The sequence below is a fragment of the Vitis riparia genome, chromosome 11 (assembly GCF_004353265.1).
Source record: "Vitis riparia cultivar Riparia Gloire de Montpellier isolate 1030 chromosome 11, EGFV_Vit.rip_1.0, whole genome shotgun sequence".
Taxonomy (NCBI): Eukaryota; Viridiplantae; Streptophyta; class Magnoliopsida; order Vitales; family Vitaceae; genus Vitis; species Vitis riparia.
In genome coordinates, this window is record NC_048441.1 from 14,397,454 (window position 1) to 14,421,525 (window position 24,072).

The 24,072-nt window shown below is 36.4% G+C and overlaps 2 protein-coding genes across 4 annotated transcripts in view; one reads left to right on the forward strand and one right to left on the reverse strand.

Moving 5' to 3' along the window:
- Positions 1-2,870: 2,870 nt before the first annotated feature.
- LOC117925509 (36.4 kDa proline-rich protein) lies at positions 2,871-4,507 on the forward strand. Its single transcript, XM_034844530.1, has 2 exons — positions 2,871-3,589; positions 4,206-4,507. Exon 1 carries the CDS (start codon positions 2,899-2,901, stop codon positions 3,580-3,582), a length of 684 nt encoding a protein of 227 aa, XP_034700421.1. The 5' UTR covers positions 2,871-2,898; the 3' UTR covers positions 3,583-3,589; positions 4,206-4,507.
- Positions 4,508-7,900: 3,393 nt separating this feature from the next.
- The window catches only part of LOC117925008 (CCR4-NOT transcription complex subunit 10), a 28,323-nt gene continuing 12,151 nt past the window's right edge, over positions 7,901-24,072 (reverse strand). For all 3 annotated transcript variants that reach the window (XM_034843790.1, XM_034843788.1, XM_034843791.1), the window contains 4 exons: positions 19,703-19,879; positions 19,490-19,576; positions 19,340-19,411; positions 7,901-10,313 (listed from right to left, as the gene is read on the reverse strand). In XM_034843790.1, the coding sequence (XP_034699681.1) occupies positions 8,352-10,313; positions 19,340-19,411; positions 19,490-19,576; positions 19,703-19,879 (2,298 nt within the window). In that variant the 3' untranslated portion in view covers positions 7,901-8,351. The remainder of the gene's footprint in view (positions 10,314-19,339; positions 19,412-19,489; positions 19,577-19,702; positions 19,880-24,072) is intronic.

The following is a 24,072-nucleotide window of genomic DNA, read 5'->3' on the forward strand; positions in this document are numbered from 1 at the left end:
TTTCTTCGGATTTTGTTTCTCCTGACGTTGTACAAACACAAGTCAATTAGGAAAAAAGAAAAAGAAAAAAAACACCAAAACATGTTTTATTAAATTTAATTTAAAAATAAAATAATAAAGCGTTTCTAATAATATTGCTTCTCGAATGTAATTATTATAAATTATTAGGTAATAATATAAACTTTTGAATCAAATTAATAACTTAATATAATATTAGAGACTTAATTATTCTCTAATTTATTGTACATGCCACCAGTGTGTTCATATCAGGTATTATAAAAAATCTTAAATAATTAGTACGTTGATAAAAGATATAGGAAAAAAAATGTGTTTATTGGATTAAGAAATAAAGACATATGTAATGACTTGGATCGAACTCATATAATATCATTCACTTTGAATTCAAAAGAGTTTTCATAATTTAAAACGTGTATATAAAATTAAAAATAATTAATATTTATATAATGTTAAGAAATTTGTATTTTTTTTTTTTTTACGAGACATCACAAACTTTAAAATCATGAGGAGGTGATAATATCTGCCTAGTTGGATACAGCCATACAAGTAAGGATTCGTTAAAAAGCTGAGATGATGTGAAGTGTGAAAGCAGTGTGGAAGAAAAGCTTCAAGGTAAGAAAGTAATAAGAATATGGAGAGAGAGAGAGAGAGAGAGAGAGAGAGGGGGAGAGAATGGTGGGAGAAAAGAGAGGATAGAGAGAGGACATGAAAGGTGAGGAAAGCAGAAGAATCACGGATCCGCAAAATAACAAAAACAAGACAGCCTCTCATCTACAATCTGCTCATTCACGGACCAACCTCTGCTCATCCCTGGACCCCATGTCCCCATTTCACATGCTTCCTTGCTGTTCCTTCTCTTTCTCCTTCCCCTCTTTTTTTTTTTTTCCACAACATTCAATTATTTTGAGATTTTTTTACTAAGAGAGTACTTGGACCAACTCTTTTCTTTCCTTCATTTTTTCACTAAGCCTCCAAAATTTGGGAAGGTTTTTATTTTTATTTTTTGGTTTTTTGTTTTTCTAAATGGAGAAAACGACATAACATCTCATGACAACATGTGCAATGATATGTGGGTTGTGTTGATATGAGCAATGGTCGACATCCCTTTTCTTTTTTGTCTTTCCCACTTCTAATTCACTTCACCATTTTACAGGTTACCTCCTCCTGAAATTTCCAATCAATCATCAATAATTATGGACTAACTTGGTAAAGGTATTAGCCTCTACCATTAATTCATTCTCTTGAATGGGATTTGTAGGCAGCGTGCATGGTGGAACCCTCAGCAGAAATAATGCAAAGTAGTTATATCATGAACCCACTCCATCAACAAATGATCTTAGAGAATTGTATCCTCTTTTCCTAACCCAATTAATGGGCGTTCATGTGGGACCTCCAGGTCCAAGAATGAAGAAGCATAAATTTGAAATATTTTAAATATATTTTTAATATCTAACCTTTATTTTTAATTATTTTATATATTTGTATAATTATTTTCAAAACAATTATAAAAAATAAATTAAAATAAATTAAAACAATTAAACAATGTTTTATGAAAATATATTGTTTTCCATTTTCAAGAATAAAAAACAAAAAATAGTTTTCTTTGTTTTTCTTTTATTCTTTTATTCTAAACAACAAAAAATTATTATAAAAGCCAAATACCAAATAGACCCTAAAATTTTCATTTCCTAATCTCTTCTTCTTCATTTTTTTTTTTTTTTGAATTTTTACTGGCACATAATTTGAGTTTGGTTGAAGCAGTTGGTGCATTTTTGGTGAATTTTTGGCTCCATAGTGGACCCTAGATTAATTAAAGACTGAGTCTCACAAACTTCCACTAGTAGCAGAAAATTGAGGGTCAAAACAACGGAAATAGCTCCTCATATTGTGATGTGATGGGGTCACACTAGCTGATTTTACTCCAATCACAAGCACATGGATTAGCGAATCATACACAGTTATATAAATTGGTGAAATTTCCCGGAAATTCAGAAGGAAAAGGATTATAGAAGTGTTGGGTAAAGTACTAGCTAACTATATATGCAGTTAGTAGACAAACTTTGAGTCAAATTTTCCATTCCAACATATAGTACTATAGTTTGAAAAACAATTGGAGCCAAAATCATTTGAAATTTTGGAGTTTTGGAGTTACTCAATAAAGGGTTGAAAATAATTCCAAGCAATTCTCTTAACATGACTTCAAGATTAGTGAATTAACAGTGAGAGGACGAATTCTCAAAAAGAAAAAAAGAAAAGAAAAGGAGGATGTCCTGGTCGCTTGCTTCTAAAATGTATGATATCATAGTATGCAATCAATTTTTAGGAAGGTTCTATAACAATAAGCTAATTAGGAGATGTGTAGCATTGGATCATGATGTCCAAATCCATTGATTAATTTGATCCAAAAACATACAATTTCCAATAGGTTTGGTGTAGATGACATTGTCATTGTCACTTTGATGTAAAATGACACAATATTTGCGTAAGGAAAACCATACTTATAATTAAGAAAGTATATAAATTTGGCCTATATTCTAAATAGTGACCCAATAAAAAAACTTCAACATCAAAGACATTAATGTTGAAGGTTTACCCTTGGAGGGTGAAATCCTCAATATCACTTCTCTCAATAAAAAGTTAGCTAGGTGCTGCAGCAAAGATAATGGTCATGGTGATAAGAAGATGAGTATAACAATAAAATGAGATGGATTAGAGTATTTGTATGGTAGTTGCCAACTAGCAAGGTTTGACAGCTGCCTTTTGAGGGTAGCCCATGTTCACGTGAAGTGATTGTAGGGGCTTTGTATTTTTGCACTCCTCACTCACTCTATATAACTACTCACCCATCTTCCCAAATTTTACCAAGTCCTAAACACCATCATGGACTCCTCCAAGCTTTCAGCTCTGTTCCTCATTTTCATGCTCTTCATCTCCTCAGCCACCCCTATTCTTGGCTGTGCCCCTTGTTCCAAGCCCCCTCCCCAGCACAAGCCCCCTTTCCACCACAAGCCCCCTTTCCACCACAAGCCACCCAAAGGAAAGCCCCCCATTACTCGTCCTCCCATTGTTAAGCCTCCTATCACCGTGCCACCGGTTGTTCCTCCCATTGTTAAACCTCCCATTACAGTCCCTCCCATCACTGTCCCTCCCATTGTTAAACCTCCCATTACAGTCCCTCCCGTTACAGTCCCTCCCATCACAGTCCCTCCCATTATTAAGCCACCGATCACCGTCCCTCCTGTCGTGACTCCTCCAGTGAATAAACCACCGGTGGGAACGCCTTGCCCACCGCCACCTGCCTCAGCGACGTGCCCAATTGACACATTGAAGCTGGGTGCTTGTGTGGATCTTCTTGGCGGATTGGTGCACATTGGTCTTGGAGACCCTGTCGCCAATGAGTGCTGTCCGGTTCTTTCAGGACTCGTTGAGCTGGAAGCTGCTGTCTGCTTGTGCACTACTCTCAAGATCAAGCTACTCAACCTTAACATCTATGTCCCACTTGCTCTTCAACTCCTTATCACTTGTGGAAAGACACCCCCTCCTGGTTACACCTGCACTGTTTAGATCAAAGTTAAGTAGCACTGCATCACTGTCTCAAAACCCTAAACCTAATTTTCAAGCATTCTCTGTGTTTTTTAGCTTTTAGTCCTAGTGGTCACTGCAATTGTCCATATAATTTAGCTTTAACCCTATATGCTTCAAAGTCATAGTAAGGGGATTTCACATCTGAAAATGAAATGTCTTTTTTCAAAATATGATTTTAAGCTAAATTCACATTATTTTTTATTATCTTAATTGATGCTGCAAGATAGATTTCTTTGAAAGGACCATCTTTTCTTTTTGTTCATGTAATTGATCATAAAAAATGAGTATTAATTTTATGTTTCATTTTTCTGAATTTCTTGTCCAATTGATTTATTGACATGTAGAAGAATTTTCATTTTTTATTTTTTGTAAAATCAGAGGATTTTACATTTGGTCTGTTCCTCAAATTGGCAAAGCTGCCCAAAAATGTAGCATCATCTCATCTTTTTTCCACTAACTAAAAGCTCCTTCCCCCACAAACAACAAATTGCATTTAGTACTTTTGTTCATCTTTCTTTCTTTTCTCTTTGAATGCAATTCATTTGAATTATAGATGGTAGAAAGTCTTTGCTGATTAGATTTCTTGGTGTATGGATTTGCAGGTTGCTAGACTGATGGATGCATGGAAAAGTGGACATGAGAGGATGTCAACCATCATCCTTCACTCAACTCTCTCTCTCCCTCTTTCTATCTTCTTTTTCTTTCTCTCTTCCTTTACTCCTTTTTCTCTTCTTGATTGGTACTGTTAGCTAATGTTTGGCTCTACTGTACACCATTTGTTTTTATGAGATTGTCGCAATGTGTGTTTTGTCTAAGACAAGGATGCTTTTTCTTTTTGTAATTTTTTAATTGGATTCCCACTTTCATGCAATCTATGTGATTCATGTCCTTCTTACCAACTCAATGTGAAAGCATTAGGAAAAAACCTTTGATTTCTAAGATTCCTCACATGGGAGTGTCTTGGTCTTCTCTGTATGACGATACTTAAAAGCTATGGCTCTTAAAAGAGAAAAGTGAAGCAAACCCTAGCTATTAAATGGTGCAAGGAAACAGAAATTCTTGTCTTGAACAGTAGAACTTCCTAGGGGCACTCCCCACCTTCCAATGAAAAGGTTATCTTCACAAGAAGTACTGTCACTGATGGAAGATTTCAATATATTGAGCATACTAACTTTTACTGGAGAGAGAGAGAGAGAAAGAGAGAGAGAGAGAGAGAGAGAGGGAGGGAGAAAATTTACCACCCAATTTAAACTAAACGATTTACTAGAGAAAAATACATATTTTGAGAACTGTTTTTCCAATAGATTCAAGGGCATTTATGCACTAAATTTTGATGGAAAAAAAAAACATTTTGGTTAATCTTTTCAAAAACCTAACATGAACATAAAGCACCAGCCTAAAGTGTATTACTCCACACTAATTAATCTCATTTTAAGCCATTCAACTGGCAATGTCCCGAGTCTCCAATCCATGAAGAATGTGATATTGAATTGGGGTCATATAACCCTAGGCTCTTGTTTCATTGCATAACTTCAATGGTCCACACTCCTTTAGCATTCTTTTTCAAGACAAGTTCCTAAATTTTGATTTCCTTCTATTTCTTTCCAAACAAGAACCAAATTTTTTTTCATTAATTTATGATCTAAGATTGAAAATTTGATAGCTTATGCTCATTTTAGATATGTGCACTTCATGCTTTTTATTTTTAAAATATTTTTTTATTTACATAAAAGTATAATATTTTCACAAAATAATGATAATAATAATATTGATATCTCCATTTTGTTTAAATAATTTTTAAAATCTTTAATATTTTTAGTAAGTGTCTAAAATTTTTTATATTTTATGTAAAAGTTGTTGGTATTTTTTTATTTTAAAATAAAAAAACAGAAAATCTATACAAACAAACAATTAATATTCATTTTAAAATCGTTGTCACATCATATAAAAAGTGATTAGTTTAAATTAGTTAGGCCATGGCCTCTAAAAAAAAAAAAAAAAGGAGGCCGAAAGCATTATCCAAAGCACCCCATGTTCAATGCCTCATGATGGAAAAAAGTTGATAGTTGATATACCCGTGAAGATTAAATATAGATTATTGAAGAAATGCTGCAATCAATGTGTGAGTAGTGGGGGGATTGTAGGACGGGTTCCACTTCCACCTAGGACAAGAATCACCAGGCCAATGTCAAATCAAGGGGCATATGGGCAATATGATCATGGGACCCCCATGAAGGTGATTTTGATTTTATTTTCTTTACCAACATTTTAACTCACATACCATTACAATTCCATGCCTCTGTGATTTGATGAAGAATCCACATTTACTTTCCCAAAATTTCCACTTACCAGAAGGAGATATTCTCATTGTTGGAGGTAAATTTTGGGATTGATACCCATGTCTTTTTCAAGCTCCCATGGTGGAAAAAAAAAAAAAAACCCAGGGATAAAAAATGGAGAGCTAAGGGAAGGTGCACATATATGACTGAGAAATGGCCTATGGTTGGGGTAGGGACCATCCATACCCAAGGCACATGAACTTTGTTTGTCTCTTCCCTATCCACACATGTGGTGTCTGTTGATGGGGTTCCTGCTGTTTGACATCCACAGATTCCTCCCATATATTTTCGTGTCCTCTGGGAAAATATCATATAGGCAGTCTATTAAAAATTTAAAAGATAAGGCAGGAACCCCAAGAAAGATTGGTTAAGATTGTATTTAATACATGTAGAGGTAAGAGATTCATAACTTTTATTGAATGAGAAAAAGGGTGGGTAATGTAGAACTTGAGTTAATTAATAGTTTAATACTATATGATGAAAGAGACGAAAATTTGGAAATCTAAGTGCTCTTACCAACTTGAGGTAAATTACTAAAACATCAAGCTAAAAGCATTTAAAAGCTTGTCTTCATGGAACTTGAATCATTTACTGATATGATATTGCAGACGCCAAACAACTATGGAAAATGGAGTAAGGCCAAATTCTCACCAAACCTAACATGCATGTTGAAACCATATATATCCAAGAATAATCACTGTTCCTTTGATTTTCCATTATCCCAAAGTCCATTTCTTTCCCATTTGTGCGGTTAAATGTAAATTATTGTATATGAAGGAATCCCATCATAAAAAATGGAAGTTAGTGTGAATGATAAGCACATGATAAGATACTCTTGAATAAATCCCTCCAAGTGGTGGGATGTTTTCAAGATTAATGACATTTCAATGATAGAAAGGAAAGAAATGTGTGGAGTTAGTTATGTCTTTCTCACTGGGTTCCATATGTCTAAGATGAAATGACAAATTCTAAGCTCCCATCTCCCATCTTTACCTAACCCTATGTGTAATGACTAAAGAACATTAATAAACAAGTGGAATGGATTAACTTGTTTGAAATAATACCCTCCAAATGTAAAGAACATTTGGTAGGTAAGGAAAATGGCACACTACAAAGTTCAGTTGGGATACTGATCGGTTCTTAAATGTAAGGGATGATGACAACAAAGAAGTTAAGTGTTTTAAATAATAATGCAAATGAATGCTGTTGTTTAACTTAGAGGCCAAATGGAGAATGGTGGAAAATATTAGTTGAAAGGAATGGGGGACCAAAGGGTAATCTAGAAAATAGGCAGCTAAAAATGTGGTTTCTCTTTAACAAGGCTCTAGTACAACAGACAGGCCAACAGAATGAAACAGTATATAATCCTTCCAGGGCTCACACAAGCACCCCCCACCATTTATTATGGGGTTAGAGAATTGGAGTGTATCAGAGTTTCAGTCTAGACTGGCATCTTTTATATCATTTTAGAATTCTGTGAAGATGATTTAAACAAGCCTTAATATTTAACACATGTGAGACAGATCAGAAGGACATGGAAGGAGGCCCAGGAGCATGGAGCATGTGGCATATGAAATAGGAAGGTAGTGAGTGAGTTGGGTTCTTAATCAACTCCAGCTAGCACTGGTACTGCCCCCCATTCACACGGTGTTGCATTTGCATCATATATTCATGATATGATTTTTGAAAGAAACCTGGACATATCCGGAGTGGTCCACACCACAAAATCACATATGTAATGCCCCTAAAAGGGCAACTAACTACTTACTGCCCACCACACCTCCACACCTGACCCCAGCTAAATCTACAACCTTCAACCTTGGAGAAGGAAGTGGTAGCTTTCAGATCACGGTAGAGAAGAGAGTTGCATCCATTTTACAGGTTAGTGGAAGGGGAGGTACGGCAAAACAAACAAACAAACTAAACATTAGAGAGATAAGGAAATGAGATGAGTAAAAGAGGCAAAGAGGCAAAGAGGCCTTCAACTGAAAAATGACTTTGCATTCGCATACAGAATGTCCGGAACAATCACTTTTTTGAGACGAGCTCATGATCTCTCTAATTCTTGAATACCAACTGGATTAGCCACTAAAACACAATAATCTGAATCAGAACTACACCTCAAATCTGAAAGGTGGGCCACCTGCACTTAACTAACCAAAATAATCTCATCCACACCGCCGATTATCGAACCCTACATTTTGGATATTAAAAGAGGAAAAAACAGGAACAAAAAAAAAAGAAAAAGAAAAAGAAAAAGAAAAGAAAAGAAAAGAAAAAAATTTATTCTCTGAATTGAACTATATATATGTTACAAATCCTCTTAAAAAGGATTGCTGAATCTGCCCGGCAACTTGAACTTGTTGGTGGGGTAGGGCACAACCAACCCAAAAGCCATTGATACAACCATCAAGAAGAACATGTCAATTGTGAGCTGCTGGCAAGGAACCTAACGTGACTACACTGTTTCAACTTGGCAAGAGCTTCTTGTGTCTTCCCGAGCACAAGATCCACGTAAACTGCAGTAAGAATGACTTCAGAACTATTGGGTATTATGGATAATGCTTGCTTCACAAACTGGCTAGCTTGCTCCAATTCTCCTTGCATTGCAGACATGGTGGCAAGATTAGCATAAAGGGTCCCACGAGCTTCTTCTGGCTTAAGGAACGTAATCCCTTGTAAGTCCTCAAGAGAAGGGTTCTTTCCAGTCAATGAACCCCCATTTACTTCCTCACAATCCATTGTTTTCTCAGCTCGCCATTGTTCACGATCTTCTTCACTGTAGGGCAATTCAACATTGTTTCCTCCAGACAAATAGGTTGACAAATGATCAGAAGCTTCCTTTGGCCGATTTAGCAAGCAGAGAGCCTCGGCTGCATACACATGACCCAAAAATGTGAATATTCTGGAACAATCAGGAAGTTTCAAAAGAGACCAGGCAGTTGACAGGGCCTTCAAGGGATTTTGCAGTTCCAACTCTACATATGCCAAATTAGCAAGAGTGGCTTGCTTGATCATCTGATTCTCTCTTCTACAAATATCTTCATATACTGCGATGGAGCTTTGTAAGATGGTAAGACTAGGCCCTCCCTTCTGTTCTTTTGCATCCCCATTTGCATTAACCTGACCTAAGCCCACTGTTATATTGGATGTCTTGGAATCACTGCCAGCTAAGTTCTTGTGGTTTGAGTTCTTGGCAGATACAACCTCACTTGATTCATTTTCCTGTAGTGTTGACTCTGAAGACAACCCAAATTTTGCAAACTTTGAAGCAGAACAGTCCAATAAGTGCAAGGCATTTAAGAGACACTGTCGGGCGAGGGACATCGAGAGTTTAGGCTGCCTATCATCACCCAATAACCAATCACCCTTTTCAACACAATTTGCATGCCCATTCCTTGAAATTCCATTTTCTAATACAAGTTGTCTCCATTTTCCCTTGCCAATAACATGAATTCTAACTTCCGATCTATCAGATGGAGACCCACTGGATTCAAGGACTCCCTTCTCTAGTGCCATCAGACAGCATTCAGCAATTCGAAGCCACAATAGAGGCGAATTATAGAAAACCAAACTAGCCTTCTGGAAGCAGCGAGCAGCAAGTATTGGTTTCCCACAGGCCAAGTACTGCACTCCACAGTTATATATAATGAGAAGAGATTTATCCTGCGAGAAGGATGAGAGTTTTGGAGTCTTTTCCTTCTTAAGAGAAGAACTACCGCTCAGTGCCTTGGAAAAAAATATAGTTGATGTATGGTGTTTTCCAAGTTGATAATGGATGCACCCAAGATTGTTGTTAAAAATGCTCGAAATCCCCATTTCTGACTGATTACTTGAAGCCATCAAGAGTTTGATTGCTTTACGGTGGTTACCACGAGCATATTCAAGCTCGGATTTCAAGAGGAGAGCCATGGAGGAATCTCTCCCACGTGCAATGTTCATAGCCTGCTTAACTTCACGCTTGGCAGCCTTCAAGTTCCTAGTGAGGAGCAGAATTCGAACCTTATAAAGCTGCAACTTGAGCTTCAGATCCATGGTAGGAATAGATCGATCTGCAGGGGCCCTAGAAAGATCATTTAAAGATGGAAGACCAGCCGGTCTGGTTAGGTTCTGTCCACCAATGTCCAGAGCTGAAAACATGGTTTCATAATCGAGTGTCTCCTCTGATAAAGTTCTTGATAAAGGATTTTCTGAGGAGTTTAGACTGGCCACTGAATCAGAATTAGAAGCATCTGGGACCATTGAATTGCTAGGGATAGAAGAGGATTTTACTACTAGATTTGAAGCTTGTTGCTGCGCTGTGCTTACATTATCACCTTGACTAGCAGTATAACCGACACAAAAAGCCTTTTCCAGATAATTAATTATCTCCTGAACAAACGTAATATTGAGGAAAATCAGCTCACAAAGGAACAGAATGCAGATATTCAATTTAAAAGAACACAAGACATTCCAAAACCATGCCATACAGTATCCAAATGGGTGAACCAAAACATCCCAATTTAGAGTTGGCATGTCTGGGAAAAATAAAAGTGAATTTAGAAGGAAGTCAAAAATGAAACAGAGTAACCACATCAACCATGATGTCTATGCACAAAGTTTTTTGGTCCCAACATAATACAAGACCAACTAAAAAATGAGAAGATTTGATGAAAATATGGTTTAGAAAACCTGGCAGAATACAAATGATCATATTCACATTAAAAAGTTGAGCATTTTCCAGAACTTCTGTTCTTTTCATTTGAGCATGAACATCAGAGTACTAAAAACTAAAGAGACATTGAAATCCTGACTTGAGAAGCCCCATTAGTCTGCAGTTTTGACGAAAGGACAGAACCTAACTTGCATAACATATTCACATAATGCTTTCAGAGACCAAACAGGATGGTTATACTTCGTCTGCAGTGTTGTCAAACCATATTTAACTTGCACACTTTCCCAAACTTATAGGTATGAAGTCTGTAACTCAACATCCCCTCTCCTAAGAAGAAACATTACTAGTGTCCTTTTGGATCCTTTGAAACTTTGAGGGAAAGTATAAAAGAGAAGAAAATCAAGGGGGAAATGGAACCGAGTAAAGTGAAGAAGAATAATAAAAAAAAAAAGGTTCAGACTCAAATAAATTTATTCTCACTTCTTTTTTAATAGATCTCAAATAAATTTATTCTCATGCTTCTCTTTTTTTTTTTTCCTCTTTTATATGAAGAATGAAGAATTTGAAAATGTACAACTTTTACTATATTTGACTTCCCTTCACATTTCCACAGTAAACCAAATAAGAAAATTTAGGATTCCCTCCTCTAGTACTTAATATGAAATGAATGGACCCTAAAAATTTGTATTTGCACCTAGCAAAATGGGGTGCACCCTATGTACACAAGAGGGGTATATGAGAGGCACGAAAAAGGAATAAGACACACACCCTTCTAGAAAAACAGTATATTTATAACCTTTTGTTCATAGTTTAGACCATCTAATGTCTTAACAATATACAATTAGCCAATCCAAGTGAAACCCTAGATCATTTCAGGGCTTAATGAGGGTCTCCAATTTTTTATCTCAATATTCTTTTTTGTTAAAAGTTTGATTGTTGTGTTTTCTCTAAATGCACCAAATATAGGCAGAGGAGGACCATTATCCTCGTCTTCTTCGGCTGCTCATCCAACCCTTGTAGCTTCCATTACAACAGAAGCTCCCTAGGCTGACTTTGGAAAAACCCACTACTGCCCATAGAGATTCAACAACTCCCACAGCTGTTGGTCCTATTGCAATGAATCAAAATGTGATTTATTGATACCTCACTAGATTTGCAAGGGCTGAATTTGTTCACCATCAACCATCCTTAACCTCATAAGGTGGTCATTTTAAGATTTTCAGCTGTTGGTCCAATTGCAATGAATCAAAATATGATTTATTGATTCTTCACTAGCTTTGCAAGGGGGCTGAATTTGTTCACCATCAACCATCTTCTCCTCATAAGGAGGTCATTTTAAGATTTCACCCACAACATCTCCCACAAAGAATTTGTAAATTCTTCTCATAGAAGCATAAGTTCCTCAAACCTCATTAACAAGGAACAAATCATATCTTCAACACATAAGCAGTACTAAAAAGATTTCACCTTGAAACTCACTTTCCATTCTCCCTCCACCATAAGTTGTCCCCATCTGCTTGCAAACTCACAGAATTAATGATATGAATAGAGTAGTTGTCACCCTCTTCTAAGCACAACACCATAGACTTTTGCCACTGATTAATCTACTGCTTGAGATCCCTTAACACAAGTTTGCCTCACACCTTCTCAACCTTGCTCCAGCTAATAGCCTATCCCTATTTCCTTTCTCATCGAATCTCTTGATCTCATTTAGCACCCTTGCCTTCCCAAGGCTCACCACCAAATAACTTTCCACCACCCTTACTTTCTCCCCAAAACACGCCTCTAATCACAAATTTCATATTTAATGTATTTTTCCCTTTCCAAGAGCCACTTGAATCTAGCACAATAAACACATTATTCTATGTAGACATAGAAAAGGACTCTAAATCACCTCTATAAATGTACTCTTGCCAACCAACTAAGACATCCAATCTCAATATCAGAGAACATTCCTAATTATTATACCAAGTAAAATTGAAACTTTTAGGCAGGGGCCTTCCACCTCATTGTGAGCCTTAATAATGTGCCACCCCTTGTATCAGGCCATCCAATCTCCTTCCCTTCGTCGGCTATTTGGAAAGTTATGGTGCAGCCTAGAGTGAGTTTTTTTGGGTGGGAAGCAACGTGGGGAAAGGCTCTCACCTTGGATCAGCTTCAAAGGAGAGGTTGGGCTCTAGCGAACAGATGTTACCTTTGTCAAAGGCATGGGGAATCAATTGATCACATTCTTCTCCATTGTGATAAGGCAAGAACTCTTTGGGTGCTGCTTTTCTCAATGTTCGGGGTGCAGTGGGTGCTGCCAGCCAAGGTTAAGGAGACGCTTTCGGGGTGGAATGGGTCTTTTGTGGGAAAGAAGAGGAAGGGTGTTTGGAAAGCAAGTCCTTTGTGCCTTTTTTGGACGGTTTGGAATACAAGGAACAAAGTTGCTTTTGAGGAAGAGGAGCTGTCAATTCAAAGACTTAAGGCTTCTTTTGTTTATTTTCTTTGGTCGGAGACGAAGAGATCTATAAAAGATGGTCCCTCGACCTTAGTTGATTTTATTGGGTGGGTGGCTTCCCGTTAAGGGTGTGGGTAGGGATGCTCTTCGATCCTTGGCATTCTGCTAGGGAGCGTGGGGCGTTTTTCTTTTTCTTTTCTCCTTCTTGTACTTTTAGCCACTGCTTCGGTGGTTTTTAATACAATCTTTTTATTTATCAAAAAAAAATAATGTGTCACCCCTTTCTCCAAAAGGAAACCAAACCACATTAAAGTTTTGCCCTCAAACACCAAGTACAATAGCACCTTTCCTTAACATTGTGCAAAAACTCGCTTTTTTGCCATTTCATCAATTCTATACTACCTTCTGAAAACCCACAAAAAATAAAATAAAAATACAAATGATCCCTAAGATGTTTGAACAAGCACAAGACAGGCATTCCCTTCTAACACATCATTGCACCTCAAATGTCTTTTCTTAACAGGTAAAAATATAATATATCAATGCACTAAGAAGGGGGCAGAAAAAAACCAAAACAAAACAAAACAAAGCAACACAAGTACAAGCCTAACTCTACAAGGATAAGAAGGAGGAGGAGGAGCCCAACTCTACAAGGACAAGCTAACCCTACAGGCAGTATCTTAACTATCAACAAAGTTAATCAAGACAAACTCTAATTCCACACCAACAACTGAAAATGGTGTGTTCCAAATTCAAACCCAAAATCTCCAACCCCTCAATAACACACCTATTTCATTCCTTCCAAATACACCAAATTGTATATAGTGAAGCAGTCCTCCCATAGCTTTTTTTGATAGACAAACAAAAAGATATGTTAAAAAGAGTCAATCAAGTAAGGGGTTTCAGCCTATGTATATAGGGAGTATTTAAGAGAAGCCATCAATACAAAACAAAAGCGGCACTAAAAACAAGAACAACAAAAGACCACTATCCACGATCTAAATCATCGAATCCAACAAAGAAGCACATTCCCTCCTTAACAGGGATCTAGACCATCCGATCCCCTACAATCTCCTCCATCTTTTGTCCCTGCCTTGCACCTCTTTCACAGAATCTGGAAATACCTACTATAGCCGCTAAGATTGCTAACAAGATTTCCCACATCTTTCTGGTTCTATCACTATGCATAAGAGTGAGGTTTGTTGATTCCTCACTTATCTTACAAAAGTTGCATTTATTGGTGGTCGTCGACCATCCTCCCCTCATAAGAACATCAATGGTTAGGATCTCTCCCCCATGCAACCTTCCAAGAAAGAAAAACAAATTCTCAAAGGGACAGAAGTGCCCGAAATTTCTTGGCCGGAAACAGGGCTTGATTCTCATCATGTAAAGATTTATAGAAAGATTCACCTAGAAAGTCCTCTTCTTCCCCTGCCTCCAAAGTAAACTATCCTCCCCTGATGCTAGCACTCTCACCTTATGTGAGCTCCATAAATTGCATCACAATCCCCAACTCCCAGTCTTGAAAATGTCTTCTGAACAGGAGGGACCAAGAGCCTTCTTCCTCCCTTGCCACCCATAAGTCAACTATTGCTGCCTTCCTATCGGAGGCAATCCTGAACAGATGAGGGAATGCCTCTCTCAAAGAACATTCACCTACCCAGTGAGCCTTCTTCCTTATTAATTGCACCCTATTATACCTCTCTTTAACTCTACCTCCTCTAAAAGCCAGATCTCATTTGCTTTAAGCTTTATAAGAATGGCTCTCTTGTAGGCATTGGTCATCCGATGGAAGAGCTTCATGTTTTTATCCCCTTAAGTCATAAATAAAACCCTCTACATGATGGCAAGAGCCATCAATTCAAACTCCTCAATGAAATAAAAAAAAGCCTTCATGGTTGATAAATTTGCCTGCAATCTCTCTTCTCAAATGGGAAATCATCAGGGTTCTTCTCACATACCTCTAATGGAGCTCAACTCCTCCCACACCTCTTTACTCTCCCTCCCACACAAAGGACCATAAATCCCAGAGAAAATCCAAATCAATCCATCATCACAACTTTTAAACTAGTAAGATAAGAAGTTTCCCCCAGCCTCTGCACCCATGCACTCTATAACTTTGGAATCTCAGAAGAGAGAAATCCCCCCTGCTGATCCCTTAGCATCAAGAGAAGTCCATTTCAAGCTCCAGTCCACACCCAAGCTTCTAATAATCTCAATAGTCATAGAACTGATTTTGATTTTCTGTAGGCAAACTAAATCTGATTTATATAAACGCATTATGGATTTGATCACCTTCTTTTTACTCAGATGACACAGCCCCCTCACATTCCAAGTAAGAATTCACAACTTCATGTGTAAACCTTTTTTATGGGCCAACTATCAATTGCTTCCTCAACTTGTTTTCCTGTGTTACCCATCATAATTAACAAAGCTGAATAATTTTCAAAGCTCCCTTTCCTTCCTAGATCTGATTCTAGCTCCCTTCTTTCTTAAACTAATTGAGCTATTAAAACCCTTTTTCGCCTTAATGTCTCAAAGAACCCTCATAATCTCATTTGCATAGGCTTCTACTAAAACCTCCACTTCAAAACCACAAATATATGTGTGTGTGTGTTATATGAGGAGGAAAGCTCTAAGATAGACCATCTATTTCCCTTCCCCACCCCCATGCACCAAAACCATCCCCCATGGATTGCTGGACTGTTAGGGCCCCTGAATGGGCATCCCTCAATCCTTCCTTAATAACCTTTGAACTTAAATGAAGTCCAAGGGAGTTATCTAGGAATTATATTGCCTGCCCATCCTTGAGAATCATTGGCAAAGGAACTCAGATGTGAGCCAGAGATTTTCCTTTACAAGCCCAATAGACCAACTTTACCAGCACATCTGCCAAATTGGGCATAGCACCTACCTTACTTTTGCCCCCTCCTACCAACTCATTTAGAGACCTAATGAGCAATTGTTCAGTCCCACCCACCATCAGAAGCTCAAAGAAAGCTCAATCTTACTGAACGTCTCCGAGTTAGCCACACATGCTCCTCTTGAGCCATCCACTTTCCCTACAAACATCAAGGCATGTGAATTAGCCTCTTCTTCAACCTCAAGACTTCCTTTCTCTTAATGGAATGGATCCAAAGGGGATCTCACTGTTGCCACAGCCTTCAATGGAGAGAACCACTTCGAGCTTGCCCACCATAAAGGATTAGAAAAGGACGTGGAACCCATGACCACCTATAGCCTTCATAGCACCTCCATGCCATTGTATTTTACTAGGATTCCTACCCATGACAAATTTAGACACATCTATGTATCTTCATCCATCACTAAAAATCCACCACAGGCATCCTCTACTTGAAAAACCCTCTTCCCCGTAGCTGTAAAGGCAACCTTCGAACTTGTGATATATGGACACATTAATTTCAGCCAAAATACTCATGTTGACACAATAAGACACAGCTATGGGTGTGAGATTTATACTGATACACTTATATGACATCAAATATAGCTCTTTAGCTTATCAATGTTTTATCTCTTTCTTTAATTTTTTTTTTTAAATTATACTTACATCAGATGTTGTATTAGATACAACTATTTTTCCCTTTCTCTTTTTTTTTTTTTTTCTTTTTAAATTATATCAAATAATAGCATGAAAAAAATTGCAATAAAAAATAAAGAATTTTTGAAGTAATTTCTAACTTGTGTAACTAAAGAAATGCTTTATTTATTTATTTTTATTTTTTTTAAATTATAATAGACAAAATTTCAAGATAAATATAATAATTACTAGCATAAAAAATCTAAATATAAATATCAAAATTAATATCATAAAAAATACAAAGATAAATTATAGTAATTATTATAAAAAAAAAAGTCAAAATTTTCATATGATAATAAATTAAATATGAATTATATTTTACTAACATTTAGTATAATTTTTTAAAGTTCTAAACTAATCAAGGTTTACGAATAATATGATACAATATTTTCTTAATTACTTTTCTCAGCATCCCACTAAATTAAAAGGCCTATAATTAATAGATTCTTTTTGTATAATTAGTGGTAACATCACAATAAAACAACACTTGGTACCTTATTAAAATAGAAACTATATAATAAATATATTTAGTAACTATAATTAACCATGTAGTACAATAGATAACTTATACTCATCTTACCATGTTTATATTTAGTGTTAATTTATTTTTCATTAATGTTGGATTCAAGTACCTACACCCATAGTTGAAATCTTTTTTAGTTGAATCTCTCCGTCTTAAGATTTTGGGATCCAAAAGGATTTGACACCTAGACACGTACCCACACCTGACATTTGTACATGAACCCATGTAACATAGCCTCAAACTCTCACAAATATTCATCACTCCAAAAATCCACTTAGGAGCAACCCACTGTGGGATTATTTATGATTTATCTATTATAAATATCAAAATAATATAAATAAAACAGTTAATAACTTTAAAGATGATAAAATATATAGCTATAGAAATTCAAATTAATTTAAACAATAGAATCTCATTTTATCTTAATATTTAGAAGTTACATAATGAAATTAAAAATAATAATAATTTAATAAATTTTTGTGTTATCCTTATCTCAGCTATCAATATTTTTCTTTTTTAATCAAAAACGAAATATATATTGATAAGAATAGTAAAGTTTAAGAGAAAGATGAGAGGTTCTCCCTACAAAATACAAAACCTGATCAAAGTAAGACTATACTCCTCCACTATACACTGATAACTACAGATGAAGACATGTACAAAATATCACAAGAAATCAAAATCAAACTCAATCAAACGTTATCCATCCTTTTTGAAAACTGATGTCCAACTTAGTTAATAACATTAACTGGGATTCCTCTAAAAGCGATAATACAAGAGGCCCAAAAGGAGGGTAGAAGTGAAGAAGATCCCACAACATCCCTTTTGTTCTATACTTTATCCTAAAAAATCCTAACATTTCGCTCTTACCACACAATCCACGATACAGTGAGGCAAGCAATATGCCAAATAGTTTGGCCTCTGATTGAATTCCCCAACCCTTTAAATGAAATAACCATCATATCTCCAATACTCCTAAGGGGAACCCAATCCATATTAGCCATCGTGAATAACTTATACCAAAGTTAACAATATTAATGATGAAATCTATATAAAATTTTTAATTACTTATATATTTTCTAATTTTGTATAATTATTTTTAATTTTAATAATATATAAATTATATATTTATGACATCATTGGTTTGACTATGGTTCAACCAATGGTCCGACCATTAAATTGTAAACCGATTTCCAATTCAAAGATTGAAACATTGGGCACGAGCCTCCCTCCCTCTCTCCCTCGCTAACCCCAAGGTCAAGAGGCCTAAAAATCCCTTGTAGCATTAGCTATCCCTTTTTGGGAACCAAAATTAAGAAGGTACGATTAAGCTTCACTCAAAAGAGTGAAGCTCCATAAGAAAAATAAATAATATCCTACCCGTCAGGATAGCCTAATTGATCAGAGTGAACACTAAGAAGTGTGGTCCCAATAAGTGGCACATGGTATTAGATTCGAATCCTGTCACGAATGATACCCTGAATTTACCCGATGTTGGTTGTTGCGAGGCGATTAGCACCCCGAGCATTGGGTCCCCATGGAGAGTCCTAAGGGCTTGCCTATGGAAGGTTCCTCGATTATCAGAAAAAAAAAAAGAATAAAAAAAAAAACAGAAAGAAATAATATCCTCTTTGGTTATTTCTTAATTATGCTGCCAAAAGATCATGAAAAATTCATCCTAGCATGGAGCCTTATCCTCTCTAAGGGATCTATGGGCAGCCAAAATTCACATGCCAAACTCCTTCCAAGAGTCAAACAATCCACAGATATCTTCACATCATTTGTAAAATTTTCAGTTTCTGCTCTCTCACAATGATAAAATGTTTGGATTACTGAGTACGATATTTTGACATGAAAACCTACTATGTTTAATTGTTCAATGCAGATAGCATATCACCAGATACCACTATCTGAAGGTAAATCTACTCCCCTATCTCCTAGGAAAAATAACAAAATTACCACCCAAAAGATGCAATTCCTTTGTTTGATTGCTGTATATTGAGAATACGTCATTCTCAGTACATCACCACCAACGGTTTAAAGGCATGAAAAATGGCATAAGGACTTCAATGCATAAAACATGAACCACCATTAACATTTTAAGCAAATGCATAAAGAATTCCTGATGCCAAATAAATTATAAACAGAAGGAACAAGTGACACTCCTAAAAGTTGAACTCACCGCACATCTTGATACATCATGAGATGCTAACGCAACATCCAGCAACAAAAGGCAAATATGAAGAGCTGTTGTCTGCAGATAGATAAACAGCTAAACAATTAACACAGGATCATAAACATCAAAACAAATTAAGAGTAACATTTACTATACCTCATCTATGGGTTCAATATTTTGATATAGTGATTCCAAAACTGACAGTGCCTTTCCATATTCATGAAGATGGAACCAGACAATAGCCTGTATATGATCAAGTTTGATTTTTAGTGTCAATCCAAATAGCCCATACATGAAATGATCCCTAGAAAATTCAACTTAAAATTCTTGCACTTCAAAGAAACTACGCAAAAATCCAAGTGAACATACCAGGTTAAGAGTTGCCACGGAAGTGTCAAATTCATCAGTGTAAACCATACTGCCACTACTTGCAGCAGAGAATTGAAGTGCCATGGTATTAGTTCCTTTAGATCCAACTTTATTTCCAAGATTGGTAGCAGCCTCCGCATTTTCTCCAGATGCATGAGCAAGTTCTTCGCTTCTCTTCTAAACAACATTAACCAAAGTATAAAAACAAATGAATCAACAATCAAAACATTATAATGTAGTCCAAGCAAGTTTAATGTGCAAAATTATGGAATCAAATAATTATGATAGCTTGAATTACTCTAGCGCAGGTACCTTTTTTTGTTCAAATATGCAATTTATTCTTTTGGTCCCTAATGCGACTTGAACCAAGAACCTCCCACATGCCCATCCCAACCCCTTCTCTATAGCATATATTAAGCACCACAAAACAAAACTGGTGTGAAGTTTTTCCACATTAGCTGCCAATTGCTCCTTTTTTATTGTTATCAGAAATAGGAGATGCATATATTTATATTAATGAAAACAAGAGAAGGATAAGGAGTCGTCCCTACGATTACAAAAAAACTAATAATAATATGGTTGACCTCCTCTACCATACAAGGAGTCCATACAAGAGATTTAGGCTACAAATGTCATTCCTCTCAAGGATCCCCACACCCTTTCAAATTACACACCACAAGCCAATATAGTTGGATAACTCTTAAAAAGGATGCCTTTAAAAGCCTTGGCGCAAAAGGCCCCAAAAGTGGAATAAAAGTGAAGTAAATCCCATAACCCCTTTATTGTCCCTCCCTTATCCTCAAAGATTCTGCAATCTCTATCTCACCACACAATCCAAAGCAATGTGTGACAAGCTATTTGCCAAAGGATCTTGCCTCTACTGGAGCTCCCTGAATCCCTATATGAAATGATCATTATATTGCATATACTCTTGAGTGGAACCCAATCAATCCTAACTTATCTTAATAAATGGTGCCAAAGCCTCAAAGTCACTAGACAATGCAAAAAGAGATGATCAATAGACTCTCCACTCCGCTTGCATAAAACACACCAATCAAGCCTAAGAGATTTGAAAGTTCTTCTCAACTATAACATGTCGTTTGTACTTACCTTCTTATGATTTACTAACCAACCAAAGACATTAACTTTAGAATTTTATATAAATTTGGCTGAAGAGAAAATATCAAAATTTCAAGTATCGGACAAAGCCATAAAGAAAGATTTGACTATGAATGATCTTGAAGAGGTCAATGACCATACTCTCGCATCTAGGGTGGATGAAGACAAGTGCACACGAGTAAGGGACAACATGAGTCTTTCAAAATCCTCAATCTATGAATCCGTAAGGTTGCAACGAAAATTAAGACTCCAAGAAAATGAAGAAAAATGACCAAGGATAGTTGAAATAGTAAGATTTTTTATTGTGACAACTCTATAAAAACATGAAAACTATGGACACAAAGGATGATCTCCCCACCACAAATCTTTCCAAAAGCGAATTTTCACCCCCATCGCTCAAAAAACAAGTGTAACTTGAAAAAAACCTAGAACACCAGTGCAATGGCCTTCCAATGACACCTATGTGATCATTTGTCTATAATGTTGGCGTCCCATCCATTAGGATGTGCCCCAAAAATGTTCAAAATAAACTTATGCCAAAGGTTAGAACTTTCCCTTGGAACCTCCAAAGCCATTTCCTTAAGATAGCACGATTCCTCATAGAGATCAACCCAAAACCCAAACCACCATACTCCTTAGGCTTACACACTTAAGTCTCAATTGATGAGAAGATCTTTTCTACTCTCCCCAACTCTTGATCAAAGAAATCTCTTTCCAATTTCTCAATCTTATACGCTACTGAGACTAGGATATGGAAGAAAGATAAAGAAGCAGTTAAGGTTGTGGGACAAACAAGTTTGAATTAGAGTAATTCTACCTCTTACAGACAAGAAGGCCTTTTTCCATCCATGCAACCTCCTCGAAACCCGTCAATCACTGGGTCCCAAAACGCAACTACCTTTGGATTCCCCCCTAATGGAAAACCTAAGTTAAAGGGCAATCTGAAACTTTGCATTCGAGCATTAAAGCAAATCTAATAATCAAATCTTGACTTGTGTTGATTCCAGATAAAGTGCTCTTGTCTAAATTAATATTTAGCCTTGATAATTTTCCATAAACCAAAAGGATTAGTTTAAGGTTTTGCGGATCTTCTATAAAAGCTCTAGAGAAAAAGATGGTATCAACTGCAAATTGTAAATCAAAAACTCTAATCTTATCCCTACCCACTAGGAATCCCTCTACAAGACCACTCTCCTTAGCTTTTAGCATCATCTAACTTAAAACATCTGCTACTAAAATAAAAAAGAAAAATGAAGGAGGATCCCCTTGTCTTAAACCTCTAGTTACCTTAATCCATCCTTTGGCATTTACATTCACCAAGACCATAAAGCTTGTTGAGGACAAACATCCCTCATCCAAGACCTCCATCTTGTACTAAACCCTTTTTACTCTAATACATGGTCTAGAAAACCCCAATCCATATGATCATAAAGCCTTCGTAGAATATATTTTGAAGACTACCAAATCCTTTCTTGAACGTCTTTTCTCATCCACCACCACCTCATTGGCAATCATAACTGCATCCAAAATTTGTCAACCCTCAACAAAAGCTCTTTTGAAGAAGTGTATGGTTTCATGGAATAACTCTTCGGATTCACCTTGATAAGACCTTAGAAATGATCTTGTACAAACTCGTAACCAGGCTTCTAAGTTTGAAATCAGAAATTTTGTTGGTTTGTCTTTTTTTGGCAATAGGTTAATGATAGTTGCATTTATGCTTTGGTTGATGACCCCACTATTATGGAACTCTGAGAACACCCTTAGTAGATCCTCCTTAGCCAATGAGAACTATTTTTATGAGAAGTGGAGAAATTTACCACAAAAAATGGTCATGTCATAGGTCTTTGTTCACAAGCTTCAAGCTTCATTGATTCATTAAATCAGAGTTATTAGCAATCCATTTATCAGCTTAACTGTCACAAATTCTCTTAGGATATCCACTATCCCTTTTAAGAGAGACTTGCCCAGATCATATCTCAGAAGCTAACAATAACAATAGCACTTGATCCTACATTAGCAACAACATTTTCTCCCAACTCCACCATACCACAAGTTTACAATCCATAAAATTGAGGGCCCAAAAGCATATGTCCCATTATTGTGACTGCCTATAATGAACATAAAAAACCACCATCTTACAGTTTAAACATGAACCCTTTCCAGCAGCAGCACCCATCAAATATCTAAATATGGAGATAAAAAAATGAGTGCACCTATTTGGCTTTGACCTCTCACTGTTTGGTTATTTCTGGTGTAGAGAATCTTCACTCTATATTTTGTTCTTTGCAATTAATAGAAAGATCTATTGGGTTTCTGATAAAAAAATAAAAATAAAAAGTTTAAAAAAACCTTCATTCTATATGTTGATAGCATTATTTACCTTTTGCATTATGCAAGGAAAATGTGAATGCTTCTAGTTGGATACTGCATTCTTCCAGTTTCTTACTATGTGGAAATTTACCACTTACTAGATTTTACACTGACTTTGAATTCATAAGTGTGTATGGGCACGCATGCACGCACAAGCAGACATGTTCCCAAGTTTTGCATTTTGGGAGTCATCATGTAAGGCAACCCAAGTTCACATCAACACTAAACACCAATGTTTGTGTTTATTGTATTTTTTTATTTATTATTTTATAGATAAAGGAGAAGATATATTAAGAAGAGACGCCAAAAGGGCTACTACTCAAGGTATACAATACTTATACACCCACGGCCAAAGCAACATAAAGAGGAAAAAGAACAACCAAACAAAAGGGGCTAAAACAACCTCAACAAGAATTCAACCAATCAACAAAACTAATTAAGGTCAAAGGATAATCATCTATAAACAACTTTGTTCTCTGACCAAAGGAAGTATACAAAAAAACTTTTTAGTCTCTAGATCGAAAACATGTCATCATTGAAGGTCATTTTATTCTTTGCCTTCCACACCGCCCAAAAGATGTGCAAGGGAGCCAGACTCCACACCATCTTGTGCTGTTTGTCCACAAAGAATCATGCCAACCTAGTAAGGTCAGTCTGACCAACAAAGGAAGCACCCAAGACACCCCTAACATAATAAAAAGCAACTCCCATAAAACCCTTGTTTTAACACAATGAATAAGGAGGTAATCTATGGTCTCTTCATTCTCATGGCACATATAACATCTATTTGTTAGAGATGCCAGCACTTAATATACTTCCTTGAAGCACTCCCTCTAGTCCATTGGATCTATTGAACGAAAGGTTCCACCATTGGCAGCAAA